Below are 17,566 nucleotides of genomic sequence, written 5' to 3' on the forward strand. Positions count from 1 at the left end.
TAGAGAACACATGCTTGTGATCACACAGGGATGAAATATCAAGGGGAAACTACTTGGTCCTTGCTTGTCAATGAAAACATGATATCCACAGCAAGTTTGTTAACATACTCAAGAATACCTCAAGTAATTGGATTTTCCTTAATTCCCCAGGGGGGTATTTTATTATATCTAGTATGTCCGTAGAGGTTGTCCTGGCAAGCTCAGCTCCCTCACAGCACTCCATTTCATCAAGCTATTTCTGACTATTCCTTAAAAGCAACTATGCTCCCACCTCTACATCATGGAAGCTTAAGCTTCCATCAGTTACCAAGGTTTGCTTCCACCTGCAGATTCGCCACTCTTGTCTGAAGCTTAACTGGGGAAGGAAAATCAATAAAAAAGGTTCTCTCCCAAGGGAATGTTAATGTCATGGTCTTCCCGGGTATTAATTACAGTAAATTAAGCTTTATATCAATGTCAGTGAAAAAAAGATATTTCAGACAATTAGATGGATTTCACTGAAAGAACTGTTGGTATTCCCTGTCTAGACATAGGTGAAAAACAGCAAAGTGCTGACATCACCCACTGAGGAGAATGGAGAGGATAAAAATATCCTGCATCAGCATACCAGGGAATTTAAAACACAACAAGTTAGCTACAAGCAAAACAATGCCTGAAAAAAAAAATAATTTTAAAAATAAATCGGTGTTTGTTACTGCAACTCACAGCATCACATCATATTCTCCTTGAGATGCAGTAAAAACTGTACAGCAAAAATAATAAAGTCATTCTACTGAAACGGTGTTACTGTTGCTGTTTTGGCTGGGAGGTGCTAATCAGATCAGCACTACTTCATCAAGTGCACTCAACTATGGTGTTGAAACATCTCTCCTACTCTGTGTAAATTGCATTAAACATTAGCTGAGCTTGCACAGAGTCAGGACACTCAGTGACCTCTCAAGATCCCCGTTTTCTTCCGCTTCTCCACCAAAACAGGCACCTGGGCTACCAGCCAGCTGAAAAGTAAAACTGACAAGAATGAGATTTGCTCTCCCACATGACAGCAAAGAGGCTGTGAAGTAGGGAGTTCCTGCTTTGTTTACCTGTCCCCCTGTCCGTCAAGTCCCGAAATATTTCCCACGAAGGCAGCAGCAAAGGGAAAGTAGCATTCCACCTGGCCTCTAAACAACTCTGCTACAGCTTAAGCCACCACAGTCACTGTGGAGATCAACACAGGACAGAAGGCAAGAGGAAGCAGAAAGGAAAGGTGCCATTTAAGACAAGAAACGCATCAAAAGAGGGCTTGAGATAAGGGAAACACGTAATTGTGGAAGACAAGGAGATCTCCCATAATGTAAGTTACTGAAGTCGAAATTAGCAGGTTTGGAGGGGGGAGAAAGGGAGAAAAATATTATTTATAGAACTGCCAACAGCTCAACAGTCAGCTCACCAAAAACAACCAACCAACCAACCAAAAAAAACCCAACCTACCAAACTAACACTAAGTGATACAGAATTCTCTATTTTAGGATTTAAAACTCGCTCTCAAAATACTATTGAAAGTCAAGATGGGAAGTGGTAGAAGAATATACAAGATGTACCAACTCCATGGCACTCTTGCAGCTCTGAAGCAGCCAGGGAGGAAAAAATAAATGGACAGTATATCTGAAAATTGCTGTTAAAATAAGAGCTGGACAAACAAGTACTGGAAAACCATGAAATGCCCAAGACACTTCTAAGGCCACTGGACCAGCCATGCTATTGAGGGTGTATTTAGCAATGCAACCTGCAAAGAATTAAACCCACAGCTGCTACAGCAGCAGCTGAATGGATTAGAATCAGTTCTGTGGGTAGGAATTCTACCTTTGAGTCTTTGCTTGCAGTCAGCAGGTTGCAGGGCAGAGCAGAGCTCTTCCAGGTTCTCGTTCTCAGCACAGTGCATGACAAAGAAGAGCCTCCAAAGCATGTTGCTGGATAGCGTCCCATAAGGCATCTCGGACATGAACAACCAGACTCCCAACCTGTTGGATTTGAAGAGGCAATTAGAAACAGTTTCACCCTGATAAATCCCAGCATCTGAAAAAGGAGACCTATGCCCACATTTCTGCTATACAACAGAACTGGGAATTGTGAGGGTGTGTATTAGCACCTCAAACTCTGAGTTAACATCATTCTGAACTGAGTAAGTCCTTACAGCTTCTGCCAGATGCTACAATCAGTGGCATAATTCCTCCCCATATTGATGCTCCCAATGCACTGAAAAAAATCCCACGTATTTCAGTCTTAAATTTAAGTCATTTAAGCATTTAAAGTTACTCCAAATCCCATTTTCAAACATCTAACCTCCTCCAAGATAAACCCAGTACAAATCACAGGGCACAACCCACCTTTTGGCCTTCAGAACATGTAGAACAGTCCTAAAAAACAGCTCATCAAACTCCAGTTGCAATTTTTCCAGAGAGTAGGGATGTGCTACTGGTCCAGAGTGTCTGTTGCCACTAACGTATTGGGCCCAGTGGTCACTCACATGACAAAGTATCATCCTACAGCAGAGCAAATAAAGTCAAAGGGGGGTCATTAAGTATGTCATCACCACATGAAAACACAGGCAAGGCCAACCAGATCAGAGTCTACTCACAAGATACATGGCCCACCTTTTGCCCTCTGCCTTCCAGAGGTTTCTACAGAAATTCCATTAACCTAAAATTTCTGTGTTCTCCCTCCTTGGTTTTGCAGGTAAACAATACAAATTATTCTGTTACACCAAATTAATTTGTGTGTGACCTTCGGAGCCTTAAGATAACCGTACACCATGAAATGGCAGTACATGCAGAAAGCTCATTCAAGAAAAATTATACTGAGAAAGTCACTGCTCACATAACACAAGAAAAAAAAGGATTTGTTACTGATTTAACTGTATTCCCTCTTGAGAATGTGCTCCTAGAAGCCATATATAAAGTGACTGACAGAGATTTAAAAATAAAGAGCAACTTTTAGGTCTTGATTACGTTTACTTACTGCAACAGTATCAATGATTTTTCAAGGAGCAAATTAAAAACCCTACAATAATTCTGGGTAACAACAGAAAGAAAGCAGTGAGCACTGGATATAAATAGGGGTGCTTCAAGGAACTGTTTGCTGGATTTCAGTGACTTCCCAAGACAAGCCTAACCACATCACTGATGGAAGTCAGCCTCGTGTTCCACAGATCACCCAGCTCCTTTGTGCCATAGCATGTAGATTCTGCAATTCCCCACTTCACAGGCAGAGCTTCAGAGTCAAGGACCCTGGGATTTCAGATTCCCAGACTGCCTAACCCTGAACTGACCAACTCTGAGAGCAAACTCTACCCAAGAACCGCTTGGGTGGGGTTTGGCTTTTTTTTTTTTGGTTGTTTGATGGTTGGTTCTGGGGGGTGTTTTTAGCAGCTCTGAACTTTAAACCAGACTGTATGAAACGGATTCAGTCACATCACAGAGAAAATGTTCTCTTACTTGATGAGATGACCAATTCTCTTCACAAACTGTCGGTACCGTGCTCTGTTAAATGTTTCTAACCCCACAGACAGAACTTCCACTAAGGAGTTTGCAAAGGCAAAAATCTTCATCATCTCCTGAGGAGATGTTTTCTCAGGAAAATAAGCAGCTAAGACCAAGACAGAAAAAGAAGACCAAAAAAGAGAGTGTAAGTTTGGGGTTTTTAAGTAACTTAAGAAGCACTCAAAGCAACCACTCACCATATGGCTGTCAAATAGTGCATGATTTGCCAGCTTTATAGCGAATTGAAATGTATGGTTTTGTTTATGAAATGAACAATAATACCTGTTAAGTATCAAAGTACAAACAAACTATGGAGGTTATAAGCGATCTCTAGCAAGAAATTATCTTCTTGCACTTGTCCAGAGATTTTGCAAAAAAAAACAAAAACCAAAAACAAACAAACAGAAAAAGAGAAAAATCACAGTAACATTACAGCTAAAAAAGGCAAGGGGAAAAACAGTTCTGGAAGCATTTTTGGGAGTTAACTACCAACTAGATCAAAACTCAGGGAAAATACTCTGATGTTGTGCATGTTCGTAATGCTGTAAGTTTCCAATTTATACATATGCTTCCATATATACTTGCATGTCATCCATTTAGCCTGTGAGTTGTCACTCAGGTTCATTATTACTTCACTCAGAGTCTCAAAATGCAGCAGCATTCTTGGCAGTGGTAGCCATTAATACAATTAGCACAAGCAAAATGAAGAATAACTTTTTAGCAACTGATTTACCTCCAGACTTAAACCCGAGGAACTGCTGAAAGAGCTCATGGAATGGAAACTGTGACAAAAGAGCAATCAAGTCGTCTTCCGAAAGCAGAATCCAGCTTGTTTCAGGATCCTCATCCTACAGACAAACACAGGTGCTCTTAGTGGGTTCACAATAAAACAAACGGTAAAAGTGCTTCACTGTTGTGTTAATTACAGTTTTGTGGGCAGTAACTCAGACATTTGAATTCCATCTGTTAATACCCGTTCTAGGAAGCTCCGTGCTCTGCAGGGGTAAAACCAGAGTACAGCAGAAGAAAAATTTCAGATCGTGCTCTTTAACTTAACAAGTCAGCTTTTCTTCATGCTTTTCACAAGGATCAATAAGCTTGAGCAAAAGCGTAAAGGGAAAAAAAAAGAGAAACAAAAATAAGTCATCTGACATACCTCTTCTCCTCCTTCGTCTACCAGGGTCCAGTTCCCAGATTCCTTCCCAGATGAAGAGGAACTCTTCCTTGGTTTCATATGGCACATGAAGTCCATACGATTTCTGGTTTAAAGTGAAAGATCAAGTGTAAAAAAATTTTAGAAAATTAAAAGCTCTGAATTAAGTCATCTTTAGTTAAGAGAGGGTATTAAAAAAAAAAACAGATACAAGAAATTAACAAGTGCAGCAGAAAGCTGCTCAAGCAGAAAAGGCCCTAGTGACAGCAGCTTAGCACCTTTACTCAGAGGGTTCTGTTGCAGAGACACAACAGGCCACCATGCAAAGCCAGAGCTATTCCAGAAGTCACAGTAAAAAAAATCTGCAGGTCTGTCAGTGTTCAGAAGCTATTTCACAGTGGACAGCAAGCTGCATCCTACTGTGTACAGCAGGAGAAGGTACTGCCAAGGCTGAATTTTAAGGTGAATGAGTAAAACGTGTTTATAAAAGCACATTCATACTCACTTGACAGGAGACATCAGCAAGGCAAGAGACTGCATGAAATGAAAGACACCCGACGGGTTATCCAAGACCTTGATCTGAAATCAAATGCACAAATCTAAGAAAATCTAAACAAGTAAAACAAAGGGCAAATTAGTTTCAGCAAAGAAATTCACATCTTTCCCAGGCATTTTGTTAAGACTGAAAAATATCCATAAGAGACAGCACCCACACACTGGAGGAAGTATTGCCACGGAAAAATATTGCGAGTTGTCCAAAAGAAATACTTATAAAAACTACAGGAGGTGAAAAAAAACCCCAAACCATCACAAAAAAAAAAGAAAACTTTTTTGTTACATATGAAGATCTGGGCACCAGGGGGAGTTCAGACATTGAGCACAAGGAAAGTTGGTATCCTACCAATGGTTAACGATTGGGCTCAACGATACTAGGGGTTTTTTCCAACCTAAATGACTCTATTCTATACTTTTATTGCACCATTTGACTTTCCTGTTAGTGCAATTGCAGTCCCTTTCCTCTGGCTAGATTTCCAACATTTTCTCCTCTTGGAGGAGCAAATATGTTCTTTGAAAGAACACCCTAGTGCCTTTGAGTATCTGCACTCCCTATGACCTTTACAACCCTTTCCTCTACCCCTGAAATTAACTAACAAACTTTCCATGGAAACCAGTCCCATTTCCATGTGTAGGATACAAAAACCTGTTCTTCCTCATCCCTTGCACATCACAGAGCTACCTCCAATCTCACTTGTCTCATACACAGCTGCTGCTTCAAGTCTAAATGTTCTTTCCACTTCTTGGAGAACACTCCCAAAACCTGGTGCATGAGGTACATGGCAAGCCCTTGACTCCCTTTCCCAGAATCTCTCTAGTCAAGAGTGAAGTGTGCTCCCCTGTTAACCTGCACAGGGTTGGGCTATCAGGGGTAAGTTCACCCCCTGACAAACCCCTCAGCTTCACCACGATTCCACACACCTGGAAGGAGTGTCAGTCATGAGGGAATTGCTAGGCAGCAGACGCTCTCCTTCTCTTACCCACTCCCACTTTCTGACAATAAAGAATTAAACATTCACACCTGAATTAATGGAGAAGCCCACTGGCTGATCCCAGATGGACACCGAAGGATGTGGTTTAAGAGGAAGAGATGGTCACCAGGGCAGCCAACTCTTTGCAGCACAGACCCCTAAAGGGAAGTGTATTGGGATCATGTAAATAATTTCAAAGTAATTTCTTTATAGCCTTGCTAACTAGAGTAATACTGTTTGTTCATTCCTTTTCCCATGTTTTCTAACAAACCTCAATTTTCAGAGCACGTTACAAGAGAACAATATTTAAAAGTCTGCTTCCTTGGCTTATAAGCCACAAACGGTTTTATTTGGTGTAGAATAATTAATTTTTCTACAACTTCATTAAAATTATTATTATTATAATTTATTAATTTATTTAGAAATCAGCAAGAAGACACGTTTCTCAAACATGACAAGTCTGAATAGTTTTAATGTCAAAATGAGTAAAAGCATAATGAATATTACTAAGTCCGCTATGAGCAGTGCTGGCTGCTCAGGTGTCAGTCCTCATTAATGCTGCATGACTTCATCAAACAAGGGAATCAGTTTTAAAGATGTGCTAACAAATTCTGTCCCTCAAGTAGAACAAACCACATCCAAAAAAAAAAAAAATAAAATTACTGCCCATGGGACAGTGGGAGAAACAGTAACACTTTCAGAAATGACTCCTGAATTCACCCCATGTGTTGGATCAGATATATCCATGCCTGCTCCCTCACCAGTCTCTGCAGCCACATGAGAAGGTCACTCTGAAACTGAGGATCTTCAATAACTCTGCGAGTGAAGCTGAAGAGGACGCTGATACATTCCTTCAAGTGGCTCAAGTCTGAAGAAAGGTTCTCTGACTGCTTTAAAACTGTAAATTAAGAACAGAATTAAAAAGCTTTGACAAGCAAGTAGGAGCAAAAGCAGTGGGTTTGGGGCCACATAAAAAACTGCTCTCTGTATCTACAGATATGAAGACATTTAAACACAGCTGCTTGCTAAATCTGTGAGAGAAGAACACTTACACAGAGTACTTCATTTAAGTAGTTTATAATTAAGCACTGGACACTAATTATAAGACTATATCATGGTTACTTGCACAAAAGGCCGTCCCTCAAGATTAACTTCCTAAGAACCACCAAACATACAAACAATCCAGGAGGTGGGGTGGAAAGGGAGGAGGACTAAGAATTAAAAATATCTGGGGCAGGAGGAGGAGAAATACTTTAGCCCCAACACTACATTGGCACGAACTCAAATGAAACACTCAGAATGAAAAACAAAAAGATAATTCTAAGTACTACGGCTGTAAGATTTCAAATGGCCTTCCAAGAGGAAGCAAAGCAGTCAGTTTGCAGCTCAAACAGAAGTCACTCCTGCATTCAGTTTGCACTCTCTAAGTGAGTAATTTAAGGGAATTGAAGTATTTTTCCTGTGAGAAAAAAGTTCCACTGATCCCTATGTAAGATCAACAGCCTTTTGAATCAAAGGAGAAACACTCCAGCACAGAAATCCCACCATAAGACTCCAAAACTGCAGGTAAACGAGGCGCAGGGCACCCTGACCCCCCCAGGGAATGCTCCAGACCAGCAACACACCTTGTTCTTGCTGCTGAAGGGCCACAGACCTCAGCAGGGACGAGCTGATGAGCAGCCTGTAAACGTAGGACTCCACTTGGAGCCGGGACAGCACCGAGGTGTACGAGTGCAGGGCCAGGGTCTGGTGCACGTGCTCTGCCTTGGCCTCAAACAGCTTCTTCAGCTCCCCCAGCACGCCTTCGTTCATCTCCACGGTCTGGTAGCGATGGTGACCCGTCACCTTGCACTGGTCTGCACAGACACCCTGAGAGGAGAGCAGGTATTTCACGTGAGAGGTTTTTCCCACCTTGTTGGGTCAAGCTTAAAGGAAATTAACTCTGATGCAACCCTCTCCTCAACACACTTCAAAGCTTTCGTAAAAGGGGATGCTCCATAAACGGACAAGACAAACGTTTGGGAACATCCTTCACACTTCTCCGACCTGCTGGTTACTGAAAACTCGTATCTTTGACTTCTGGAAAAAAAAATACTCTATATACCTCTGTAACTCAGATCTAGGAAAGGTCATAGAGTGGCTTTTCTGCAGCACTGAGAGACGTAAACAAAACCAGGTGTCTTACTCCCCGCAACTGCACCTGCTTCTCAGTTTACAGACTTTCCATAAATATTTGGATCTGCTGTTTTAAAGCTAAAACATGCACTGAAACAAAATAAGTATTTTCTCAGCTCCCAGAACTGATAACCTGTAGCAACTCCCCACCGAGTGTTTAAAATTTTCAGAAGTTAACTGCACTCTTTTTCCCAAACTGATATCAAAAGCTGACTCCAATCTTCCTCTGCCCCATCTCTAACTATTCAGCACAAGAAAACCACAATAAAAAACATTCCTATCATTCTTTTAATAAATAACATTCCTGTTATTCTTTAATAAACAACATCCCAGGAAACATTCTTCAGAACCAGCACTTTGAAAGCTTAGCTTGAAAGTACCCCTGTGTTTCCTAAATACTAGAATAAGAATTTTACATTGGTATCAAGACATACAATAAATATACCATGAATTGGGATGGAATAAAGCAAGTAGAAAGCTTAGCCAAGTGTCTGATGACCAGTGGGGATGCAAGAGTGAAGCCAGAATTGTTTTCAGTGTAGAAAGTGATTATCACAAAACTGAGAGTCCAGTGAGGTTCAGGGTTATGCCCCAGGAAAAAGGAAAGGATTCAAAACTGTTCCGTTTCTCATCTCTGAGGAGCTGCACTCACAGAAACAGCTGTGAAAGCTACCACATGCATAGCTATTTAGCACCCTTGGACAATTTGGATGATGTGCTGGCTACAAACAGAGTCAGAACAATTTCATTCACTCCCACTGCAGTGCTGAGCTTCAAAGACAAGTGACACAGAACAAGTCTGAGGGAAAACTTTTCTGATGTGTGGCCCAAAGAGCTCCCTAAACCCCTCTGGTTTGCAGACAAAGACGTGGCAGAGTACCATGACCACCCTGGAAGTAGCTAAAGCCATAGCTACACTTACAGAGCAAGTTACTAAACGTGGATGGACCCCTCACACCCTCTGCTCTGAGCAACAGGGCTGCCCCCAAGCACAACCAGAGCTCCTCTGCAGCTGCCAGCTTTGACAGTAGGAATGACATCAATGGAAACTGTCCCTGCAGGCAGCAGGCCAGATGGGACATCACTGCTACAGTCACTGCACCACGATTCCCCCGTGTCTGCCTGGAATGCTGTGGTGCAAACTCCACCTGACGCCACGGGCAGAACTGGGCATCCACAGCTTGTTCTGACTGACTGCAGACACAAGACTGATGCCAAAAGGGACTACTAACACACATCCCACCACCCTACACCCCTCAGAGGTTAAAAATCAAACAACAAACTGGCTTAAAGTCTCAGCAGGATGAGACTCTAAAATACTGGGGGTCAGTGGTGAGGTAGAAAGCAAAGGCAATAATCTCTGGATGTGGAACTGTTGGAGCAAGTCCAGAGGAGGGCCACAAAATTGGTGAGGGGAATGGAGAACCTGCCCTGTGAAGACAGGCTGAAAAAGCTGGAGCTGACAAGAGAAGCTTCTGTGGAGGCCTCATAGCAGCCTTCCAGTACCTGAAGGGGGTCTACAAAAAAGCAGGAAAGGGACTCTTCATCAGGAAATGTTGAGATAGGACAAGGAGTGACGGGTACTGATTGAAAGAGGAGAAATTTAGGTTAGATGTTAGGAAAAATTCTATACTGTGAGGGTGGTGAGACACTGGAACAGGTTGCCCAAGGAGGCTGTGGATGACACAACTCTGGCAGTGCTCAAAGCCAGGTAGGGTAACCTGGTCTAGTGGGAGGTGTCCGTGCCCATGGCAGAGGGCATTGGGACTAGCTGACCTTTAAGTTCCCTTCTAACCCTTAATATTCTGTGATTCTTTTTAGGCAGAACCCCTTAAGCCTGACAAACTCGGCAGCAAGTAAAATGAAATTCCCCGAATCACACCCAAAAAGTTTTGGGTTCAAAAGCAGCTTCAGCAACAGCACCTGCACAGTCTTCTGCTGTTCTTTGAAAGTCCATAGTCTCCCCTTCAAATTTTGGCAGTCAGTTGTCATGGCCTGCAGCTCTGCCTCAGCCAGCAGCAGCTGCTTCCTGCAGCGCATGTAGTTCAGGAGCAGCTCGTAGAACTCGTGCCTGTCCTGATGGGCCACGCTTTCGAATTCCTCGGCATAGGAGTCGACATTCTCCAGCCACGAGCAGGGCTCGAAGATCTTCAGCTGCTCCCTGGTGAAGGGCACCAGCTCTGGCTCGCTGGGCAGCTCTGGGTACAGCCTCTCGTGGTGCAGCAGGGGTTTCACTGCCATGATGGTGGGTCTCTCGTAGGACAGCTCAGCCGACAGGTCTGGGTAGATCGACCTCAGTCGCGGCCGCTGGACACACACCCTGGGCTTCTCAGGGAGCTGTGAGGTGCGGGGAAGAAGCTTCTCTGAAGACCAGGCAAGAGGATTTTTAGCATCTTGCACCTTACTAGCCCCTCTGTCCTGCACAAAGCCCGGCGCTGTCTGGGAACCAGCGGCTCCTGGTTGGAAGGTACTGCTCGATAAATCAGGATTTCTTGATCCACTGGCAACCACTTCCATGGGGCTGTGAGATTCATCCAACTTGCTTTTCCCACGCTCTTCAGCATCCCCCACACATTCCTCATGGGAAGGAGCAGCGCTGAGCTCTTCTGCACCTGTGGGAGGCTCCAGAGTCGCTGTAAGAGCCCCTCCACTCGCTGAAGGTAAATGACGCTGGGGGACATCACGCGTATCATTTACAGTTTTCCCGTCCTCTACTTCATCTCTGAGCCGAATTTCTGTAAATTCTCCAGGATGTTCCACTTGCACCTCCCTGGCTCGAGAAGGCCCTTCTGCCAGAGGAGGGAGGAAGGCATCATCAGGCTCTTGTACTTGGGACTCTTCACTACTTTTCTTCTTTTTTTCCTAGGAAAAGGAAGAATTAACAGTGTCACTGCCAAGTGAATCTCCCCACCCTGCATCCCAAATACCACCATCACCAAAAGCAGTATTGGTCAACACCACATCTCCGAAAGCCTTTAACATATTAAATTTCATAATATTAAAAATAAAAACTAATGTATCAAAGAGATCTTTGCTCTGTATCTGCCCTTAGAAGACTGCCTGTCAGGGTGTATTTTCTTGGTCAGCTCTTGCACAATGCTTCAAGGTTTCTAAGTAAATATCTATAAATATCACAGGACAGAATGTTTCATTAACAGAGAAAATAATCAACATAACAGGACCCTGGCCTCTAAGGAGAGTCACTGCATTACAGTGTATTCACTGTATTACAGAAAAAAAAACAAAATTTGTGATTCATCTCAAGTTTTACAGAATACTTTACTGAATAGAAAAATATTTTCAAAAGAGCAGTTTCAGAACAAAGTCTGCAATATAACCCCTGACTACATTCCAAAACCATCACAACATCTGAACAACTACTGAAATACCTACTTTCAACAGGTAATACACCCCAGAGACACTGAAAAACTCAACAGCGCCATTAAAATTTTAAATCAATTTTAAATTAAGGTTAGTTTGAGCGTAAATAATTCCCATAAACCTAGTCCGAGGTGTAGGCTAGCCTCCTTCCCAAAGCACAGCACAGGGTGTCTGTACACCTACCAGTTTATTAGGAGTGAAACTGAGGAGTTAGGATAAGGTCACAGTGCTCCAGTTTTGGATGGCCCAGATAATGTGACAAAGAACTAAGGTGAAACTGGTACAAATTCTTAACATCCCTTCACGACTGGGGAAAAGATGACAGCTTTGCAAACTTGCTGACAGCGTCGCATATATTTTTACTAAACATCTGATATGCCTTTGCCTTAAGAGAAAGCATGAATGAAAACAGTCCAAAACAAGGCTCGACCTTGATCTCAAGCCTAATTTTACTCCTCGCACATGCTCACAGCCCCTTTACAAAATGGAAACACTCTGGCTTTGCTTTCAAACTGTCTTCCAGTGTATTAAAACCTGTGAACAGTTCTGATCACAAAACAGCTCTGACTCACTCCAAGGCCAGCTAAAGCTGCAAGTGAGAGGTTAAAAACACATCAGTGCAATTCTTAAAGCTGGGACTTGCAATAATAAACACCTCCTGACAATTAACTCGAATTTTGTAATATCCACAGGATACTGTATCACTGAATCACATTTCTGACAGTGTACTGACCCACATACTTCACAGATACCTGCTGGTGCTTTCCTCTCTACAATCTCAAAGTTCCCTCTTGCAGTCCTCATACAGAATAAACTCCCTTTATCTCTCAGTATCCTGTATTCCTCCCAAACACTGCTGTTTGATGAAACAACTTAAAATTTACAGAGCACCTTTCAGCTCTCTCTTTCCAAGGCAATTAAAAAAAAAAAAAAAAAAAAAGCCATAATCCTTAACAGGGATTTCATCTGAGAAAGGATGAAGATGAGAGAAATCAGGTTCTGAACTAACATGGAAGCAAAACCTGCTGTTCTACCAGAATTATGAGGTTTACCCCTAAGTCACATACCAAGAAATTCCAGAATGGTTTGGTTTGGAAGCTTCAGAAACCCTAAAGCTCATCTTGTTCCTCCCCTCTGCCATGGGCAGGGACACCTTCCACTAGAACAGGTTGCTCCAAGCCCCATCCAACCTGGCCCTGGACACTTCCAGGCATGGGAAGATGACTAGGCTCATTAGCCTTGTCCCATGGCTGAGCACTCTCCTCTCCTTGCACACCATCCATGGCACCTCAAGCTCCAAGGACACATGGTTAACTTTTCAGGAAACACACCTGGAGTAACTGAGTGCCACCTACAGAAACAACTAGACACCAAGGCTCCTCTTCACCATTCCAGCTGTACTGGCTTTGCCACCCCGCTGTGTTTCAATCAGCCTGGTGCTACTGGTGCTGCACAAGCTTAACTTTGGGGCTACTATTTTCAGAAAGCCCTGGGCTCCGTTCCACCACTTGGCAGCTCCGCAGCTGAGCCAGCCTTTCTCCCAGCTCACGAGAACTCCAGCTTTTCAGAGGATTACAGCTGCTTCTGAGGCATGGGAGCGGAAAAGTCCTTAATGTGGCTGACCCCCAAACTGCATCCTCAGTACGAACAGAGGTGGGCACAGAAACAGAAATACCAGGGATGGGTCATGTGCAGCACTGGAGAATTATGGGTTGTCACATGTGACACGGCCACTGAATTGTTTCACGGTGAATTCCACCTGGAAGGGAGGGCTAAGGACTGGAGTCACCACACACATGTCCTTAATGAACCGCCAGTGGCACCCGTGACTCACCACCTTCCTGCAGGGAAGCAATTCTCTGAGGCAGCAGTTTTAGGGTTTGACTGCCTTGCACACACCACGGGGCTGAATCAAAACCAAAACAATGACACACTCACTCCTCTGGGACTGCTTTTCCCTCCAATTTTAACTTGCCTTCGGTTCAGGAATCACAGCCATACCTGACATTTAGATTTAACCTTTTTTTTTTTTTACACCATACCAGTCAACTAATTCATCATTTTCACAGAGCCTTTTCTTACTTTAATGCCCTCGCTCTATGCTGTGCAGTTCACAAGAAGAAAGAGGTTAAGATGCTAAGGGTAGCACTTCCATTTTATGAGGTGAGATATTTCAGCTCAGATCATTCCCACAAGCTATTGACACTCTGTATAAAGTAAGTCAAGCCTTCAGAAAGCTGTCAGTACTACTACCGTGAGCAGAGAACACCCTTAAAACAGCATTAAAGCCTAGGAAGAGCAATACTTAAAAACTGTAGCACCAACTGATGAAGCAGCAGCATTGCTATGTGTTATACACGGCCTCGCGTTCTCAGCACTTCACAGACAATTCTATACAAATGAAATGTAGCATCACAGAATCACAGAATAGTTCGGGTTGGAAGGGACCTTAAACACCATCTCATTCCACAGCTTGCCAGGGGCAGTGACATCTTCCACCATCCCAGGTTGCTCCAAGCCCCATCCAGCCTGATGTTCGGACACTTCCAGGGATCCAGGGGCAGCCACAGCTTCTCTGGCCAACCTGTGCCGGAGCCCCACCACCCTCACAGACAACAATTCCTTCTCAATATCCCATCTCACCCTGCCCTTTGGCAGTTTGAAACCACTCCCCGTTGTCTGCCCCTCCACTCCCTGTCCCAAGTCCCTCTCCAGCTCTCCTGGAGCCCCTTTAGGCACTGGAAGAGGCTCCAAGGCCTCCCTGGAGCCTCCTGCCTTTCCAGGCTGGACATCCCCAGCTCTCTCAGCAGGACCGTGCGCTAAAATCCCGTAAATGCCGACAAATTCCATGGCTGCCCAACCGCGGGGCCGTCCCGCAGGACACGGGACACCTGAGGAGGCCGCAGGACAAGAAGATAAACACCTTGTTTACACCCTGCCCCGGCGCAGGGCCTACCACACACACCGCCAGCTGCTCCAAACCCGCGCTGTTAGGAGCGAAAGGAAGCAGGAACCTTTTTTATAACACAAACAACAACCAACAACAACAACAACAACACTCCCTCCCTCCCTCCCTCCCTCCTCCACCAGAGGCCGCGCGAACGCGGATGTAAAACACGGCCTGGCTCGGACACCGCCGAGCGCCGAACGCACCCGGCCGCCGCAGGGCGTGCGGACGCCGCGGGACGCGCCTCGCCCTCCCGTTTTACCCCTCCCCAATCCCGGCTCCCCTCACCCCCGTGCCCTTTACCTTGGCGCGGCCGCGGGGCGCGGCGCGGGGTCCGCGGCCTCGGCCATCGCCCGCTGCGCCCGCGCCCCGCCGCACCGGCCGGGCCAGGACACGCCCCGCCCGCATCGGCCAATGGGGAGCAGGACGGGACAGGGGCGGGGCCTCGCGGAGGGAGGGGAGGGGCAGGGCAGGGCGGAGTGTGAGGGGAGGGGAGGTGCGCAGAGCGGCCGTGGGCGCCTAGGGATCGGTTTGGGGACCCACGGACCGGCCTGGGGACCCACGGAACGCTGTGGGCACCCACGGACTGCCCTAGGGACCCACGGACTGCCCTGGGCACCTACGGACCGGCCTGGGGACCCACGGAGTGCTGTGGGCACCCCCGGACTGCCCCAGGGACCCACAGAATGTCCATAGGCACCCACGGACTGCCCTGGGCACCCACGGACTGCCCTAGAGACCCACGGACCGCCCTGGGGACCCACAGAATGTCCATAGGCACCCACGGACTGCCCTAGGGAACCACAGACTTCCCTAGGGATCCACAGAGTGTCCATAGACACCCACGACCTGCCCTAGGGACCCACGGAGTGCTACATAGGACCCACAGAGCAATGTAAGGACATGCAGAGCGCTGGAGAGATCCACAGGCAGTCCGTAGGGACCCACACAACGCCCACAGGGAAACACTGTCTGTAGGGACCTGCAGACTGCTTATAGGGACCCACAGGCCATCCATGGGAACCCACAGCGCTGTAGGGACCCACACACCGTCCATAGGGCAACACTGTCCATAGGAACCCACAGACCATCCATAGGGACCCACAGAGTGCTATAGGGGCCTACACACCACTGTACGGAGCCACAGACCATCCACAGGGAAAGAGTGTCCATAGGGAGCCACAGACCATCTGTAGGGACCCACAGAGTGCTGTAGGGACCCACACACCATCCATGGGGAAACACAGTCCATAGGGACTCACAGACCACCCATGGGACCCTCAGAGCACTATAAGGAACCAGAGGCTGTCCATAGGGAAACACCATCCACAGAGACCCACAGACCATCCACGGGACCAACTCACAGACTGTCCATAGGGAAGAAGGGTCCGCTATAGGAACCCACACACCCTCCATAGGGGAGCTGGTGTCTGCTGTAGGGACCCATAGGGGTCTGGGGGAAGTCAACATCCACAACAGGGACACACAGACTGTCCGTTCAGACCCACAGACCACTATAGGGCTGGGGTCTCCTGTATAGACCAACAGACCCTCCATAGCGGCTGGGAGGAGCCCAGGCTGCTGCCCAAAAGGAATATGGAATGAGAAGCCAAGACCCCAGTAGCGAGGATGTCGGGTGTGAGATCTACCTGTCTCGGCTCCTGAGGCACCTCCAGCACAGTGGAAATGCTGGCTCAGCCCCGGGCCAGGAACTGCTGCCTCTCAGATCCCAGTCCTGGCACCCACACGTCCCCAGGGAACTATGCCTGGAACAGAGCCCGGGCTCCACAGGGAGGAAGAGTGACTTCTCCCAGTCCCCAGATGGATGAGCCCTCACAGGGTTCAGTGTTACCTTGCAGAAGATATCACAGTCAAGTTAATCGCCTTGAACAGGCAGTGTTCACTCTGTGGGACCCTGGACTTGGGCCTTGAGAAGCCCCTGTGTTATTAGTGTAACCTGAAATTGGTAATATCTGTGGGTATAGGAGGGATGCATTGATCCTGACCACCCTCCTGGCCCTATCTCTAGCTGGAAGTGCAAGAAGTCCTCATGTGAACTTCCTTTACAAACAGAGCTGTTTCCTTATGATAATTTCTGAATTAGCTTGCAGGATCAGAGAGAGATCTGCCGACTGTGCCTCCAGGCAGAGTGCCCAGCATCTGAAGGATGTAAGATTTATTTGCAGTCCGTGTTAATCAGAGTCAGAGTATGGTTTGTGTTGGAAGGGACTTAAAAGCTCATCCAGTTCCAGTCACCCCTCGCCATGGGCAGGGACACCTTCCACTAGCCCAGGTTGCTCCAAGCCCTGTCCAACCTGGCCTTGGACACTTCCAGGGATTCAGGGGCAGCCACAGCTTCTCTGGACAACCAGTGCCAGGGCCTGCCCACCCTCACAGGGAGGAGTTCCTTCCCAAGATACAGTTTAACCCTGCCCTCTAGCAGTGAGAAGCTGTTCCACCTTGCCCTATTCCCTTCTTATTCTGTCTTAGGAAAGCTGTTGTGTCGCCATTATGTCATGATGGTCCAATAAAAAACACACAAGAAGGCTGATTCAGGGCAGCGTAAGAAAAGCTCCCTCCTTTATTAAAATCCCAGCTCCTTTCATATCAAACAGCAGCAAGCAAGCAGTAAGCAAGTAGCAAGCAAGCAGTAAGCAAGCAAAAGCATCCTAATTGGCCACTCATCATTACTGATACACTTTACCACAATCATGAGACACCTGGAGATGTCCAAGGACAAGGCTGTGGTTCTCCCATACCAAATCCAGGGACTCACAGTCCGACCTCACTCCCCAGTCAGCCTGCGTGTAAAACTTACTCATCTTCAAGGCCACACTGGAAAGTTTCCCAGGTCGATCTCCTCTTC

The 17,566-nt window shown here is 46.1% G+C and overlaps 1 protein-coding gene across 1 annotated transcript in view; it reads right to left on the bottom strand.

Moving 5' to 3' along the window:
* EPG5 (ectopic P-granules 5 autophagy tethering factor) overlaps window positions 1-11,029 on the bottom strand; it is a 50,545-nt gene extending 39,516 nt beyond the window's left edge. The window contains exons 1-10 of the mRNA XM_050330010.1: window positions 10,296-11,029; window positions 7,823-8,066; window positions 6,959-7,095; window positions 6,248-6,355; window positions 5,177-5,250; window positions 4,675-4,777; window positions 4,252-4,366; window positions 3,474-3,624; window positions 2,367-2,522; window positions 1,843-2,000 (exon numbers count right to left, since the gene is read on the bottom strand). Coding sequence (XP_050185967.1) covers window positions 1,843-2,000; window positions 2,367-2,522; window positions 3,474-3,624; window positions 4,252-4,366; window positions 4,675-4,777; window positions 5,177-5,250; window positions 6,248-6,355; window positions 6,959-7,095; window positions 7,823-8,066; window positions 10,296-10,889 — 1,840 coding nt within the window. The 5' untranslated portion in view covers window positions 10,890-11,029. The remainder of the gene's footprint in view (window positions 1-1,842; window positions 2,001-2,366; window positions 2,523-3,473; window positions 3,625-4,251; window positions 4,367-4,674; window positions 4,778-5,176; window positions 5,251-6,247; window positions 6,356-6,958; window positions 7,096-7,822; window positions 8,067-10,295) is intronic.
* Between the last annotated feature and the right edge of the window lie 6,537 nt (window positions 11,030-17,566).

The sequence above is a fragment of the Myiozetetes cayanensis genome, unplaced genomic scaffold (assembly GCF_022539395.1).
Source record: "Myiozetetes cayanensis isolate MyiCay16 unplaced genomic scaffold, myiCay2020 scf4, whole genome shotgun sequence".
NCBI lineage: Eukaryota > Metazoa > Chordata > Aves > Passeriformes > Tyrannidae > Myiozetetes > Myiozetetes cayanensis.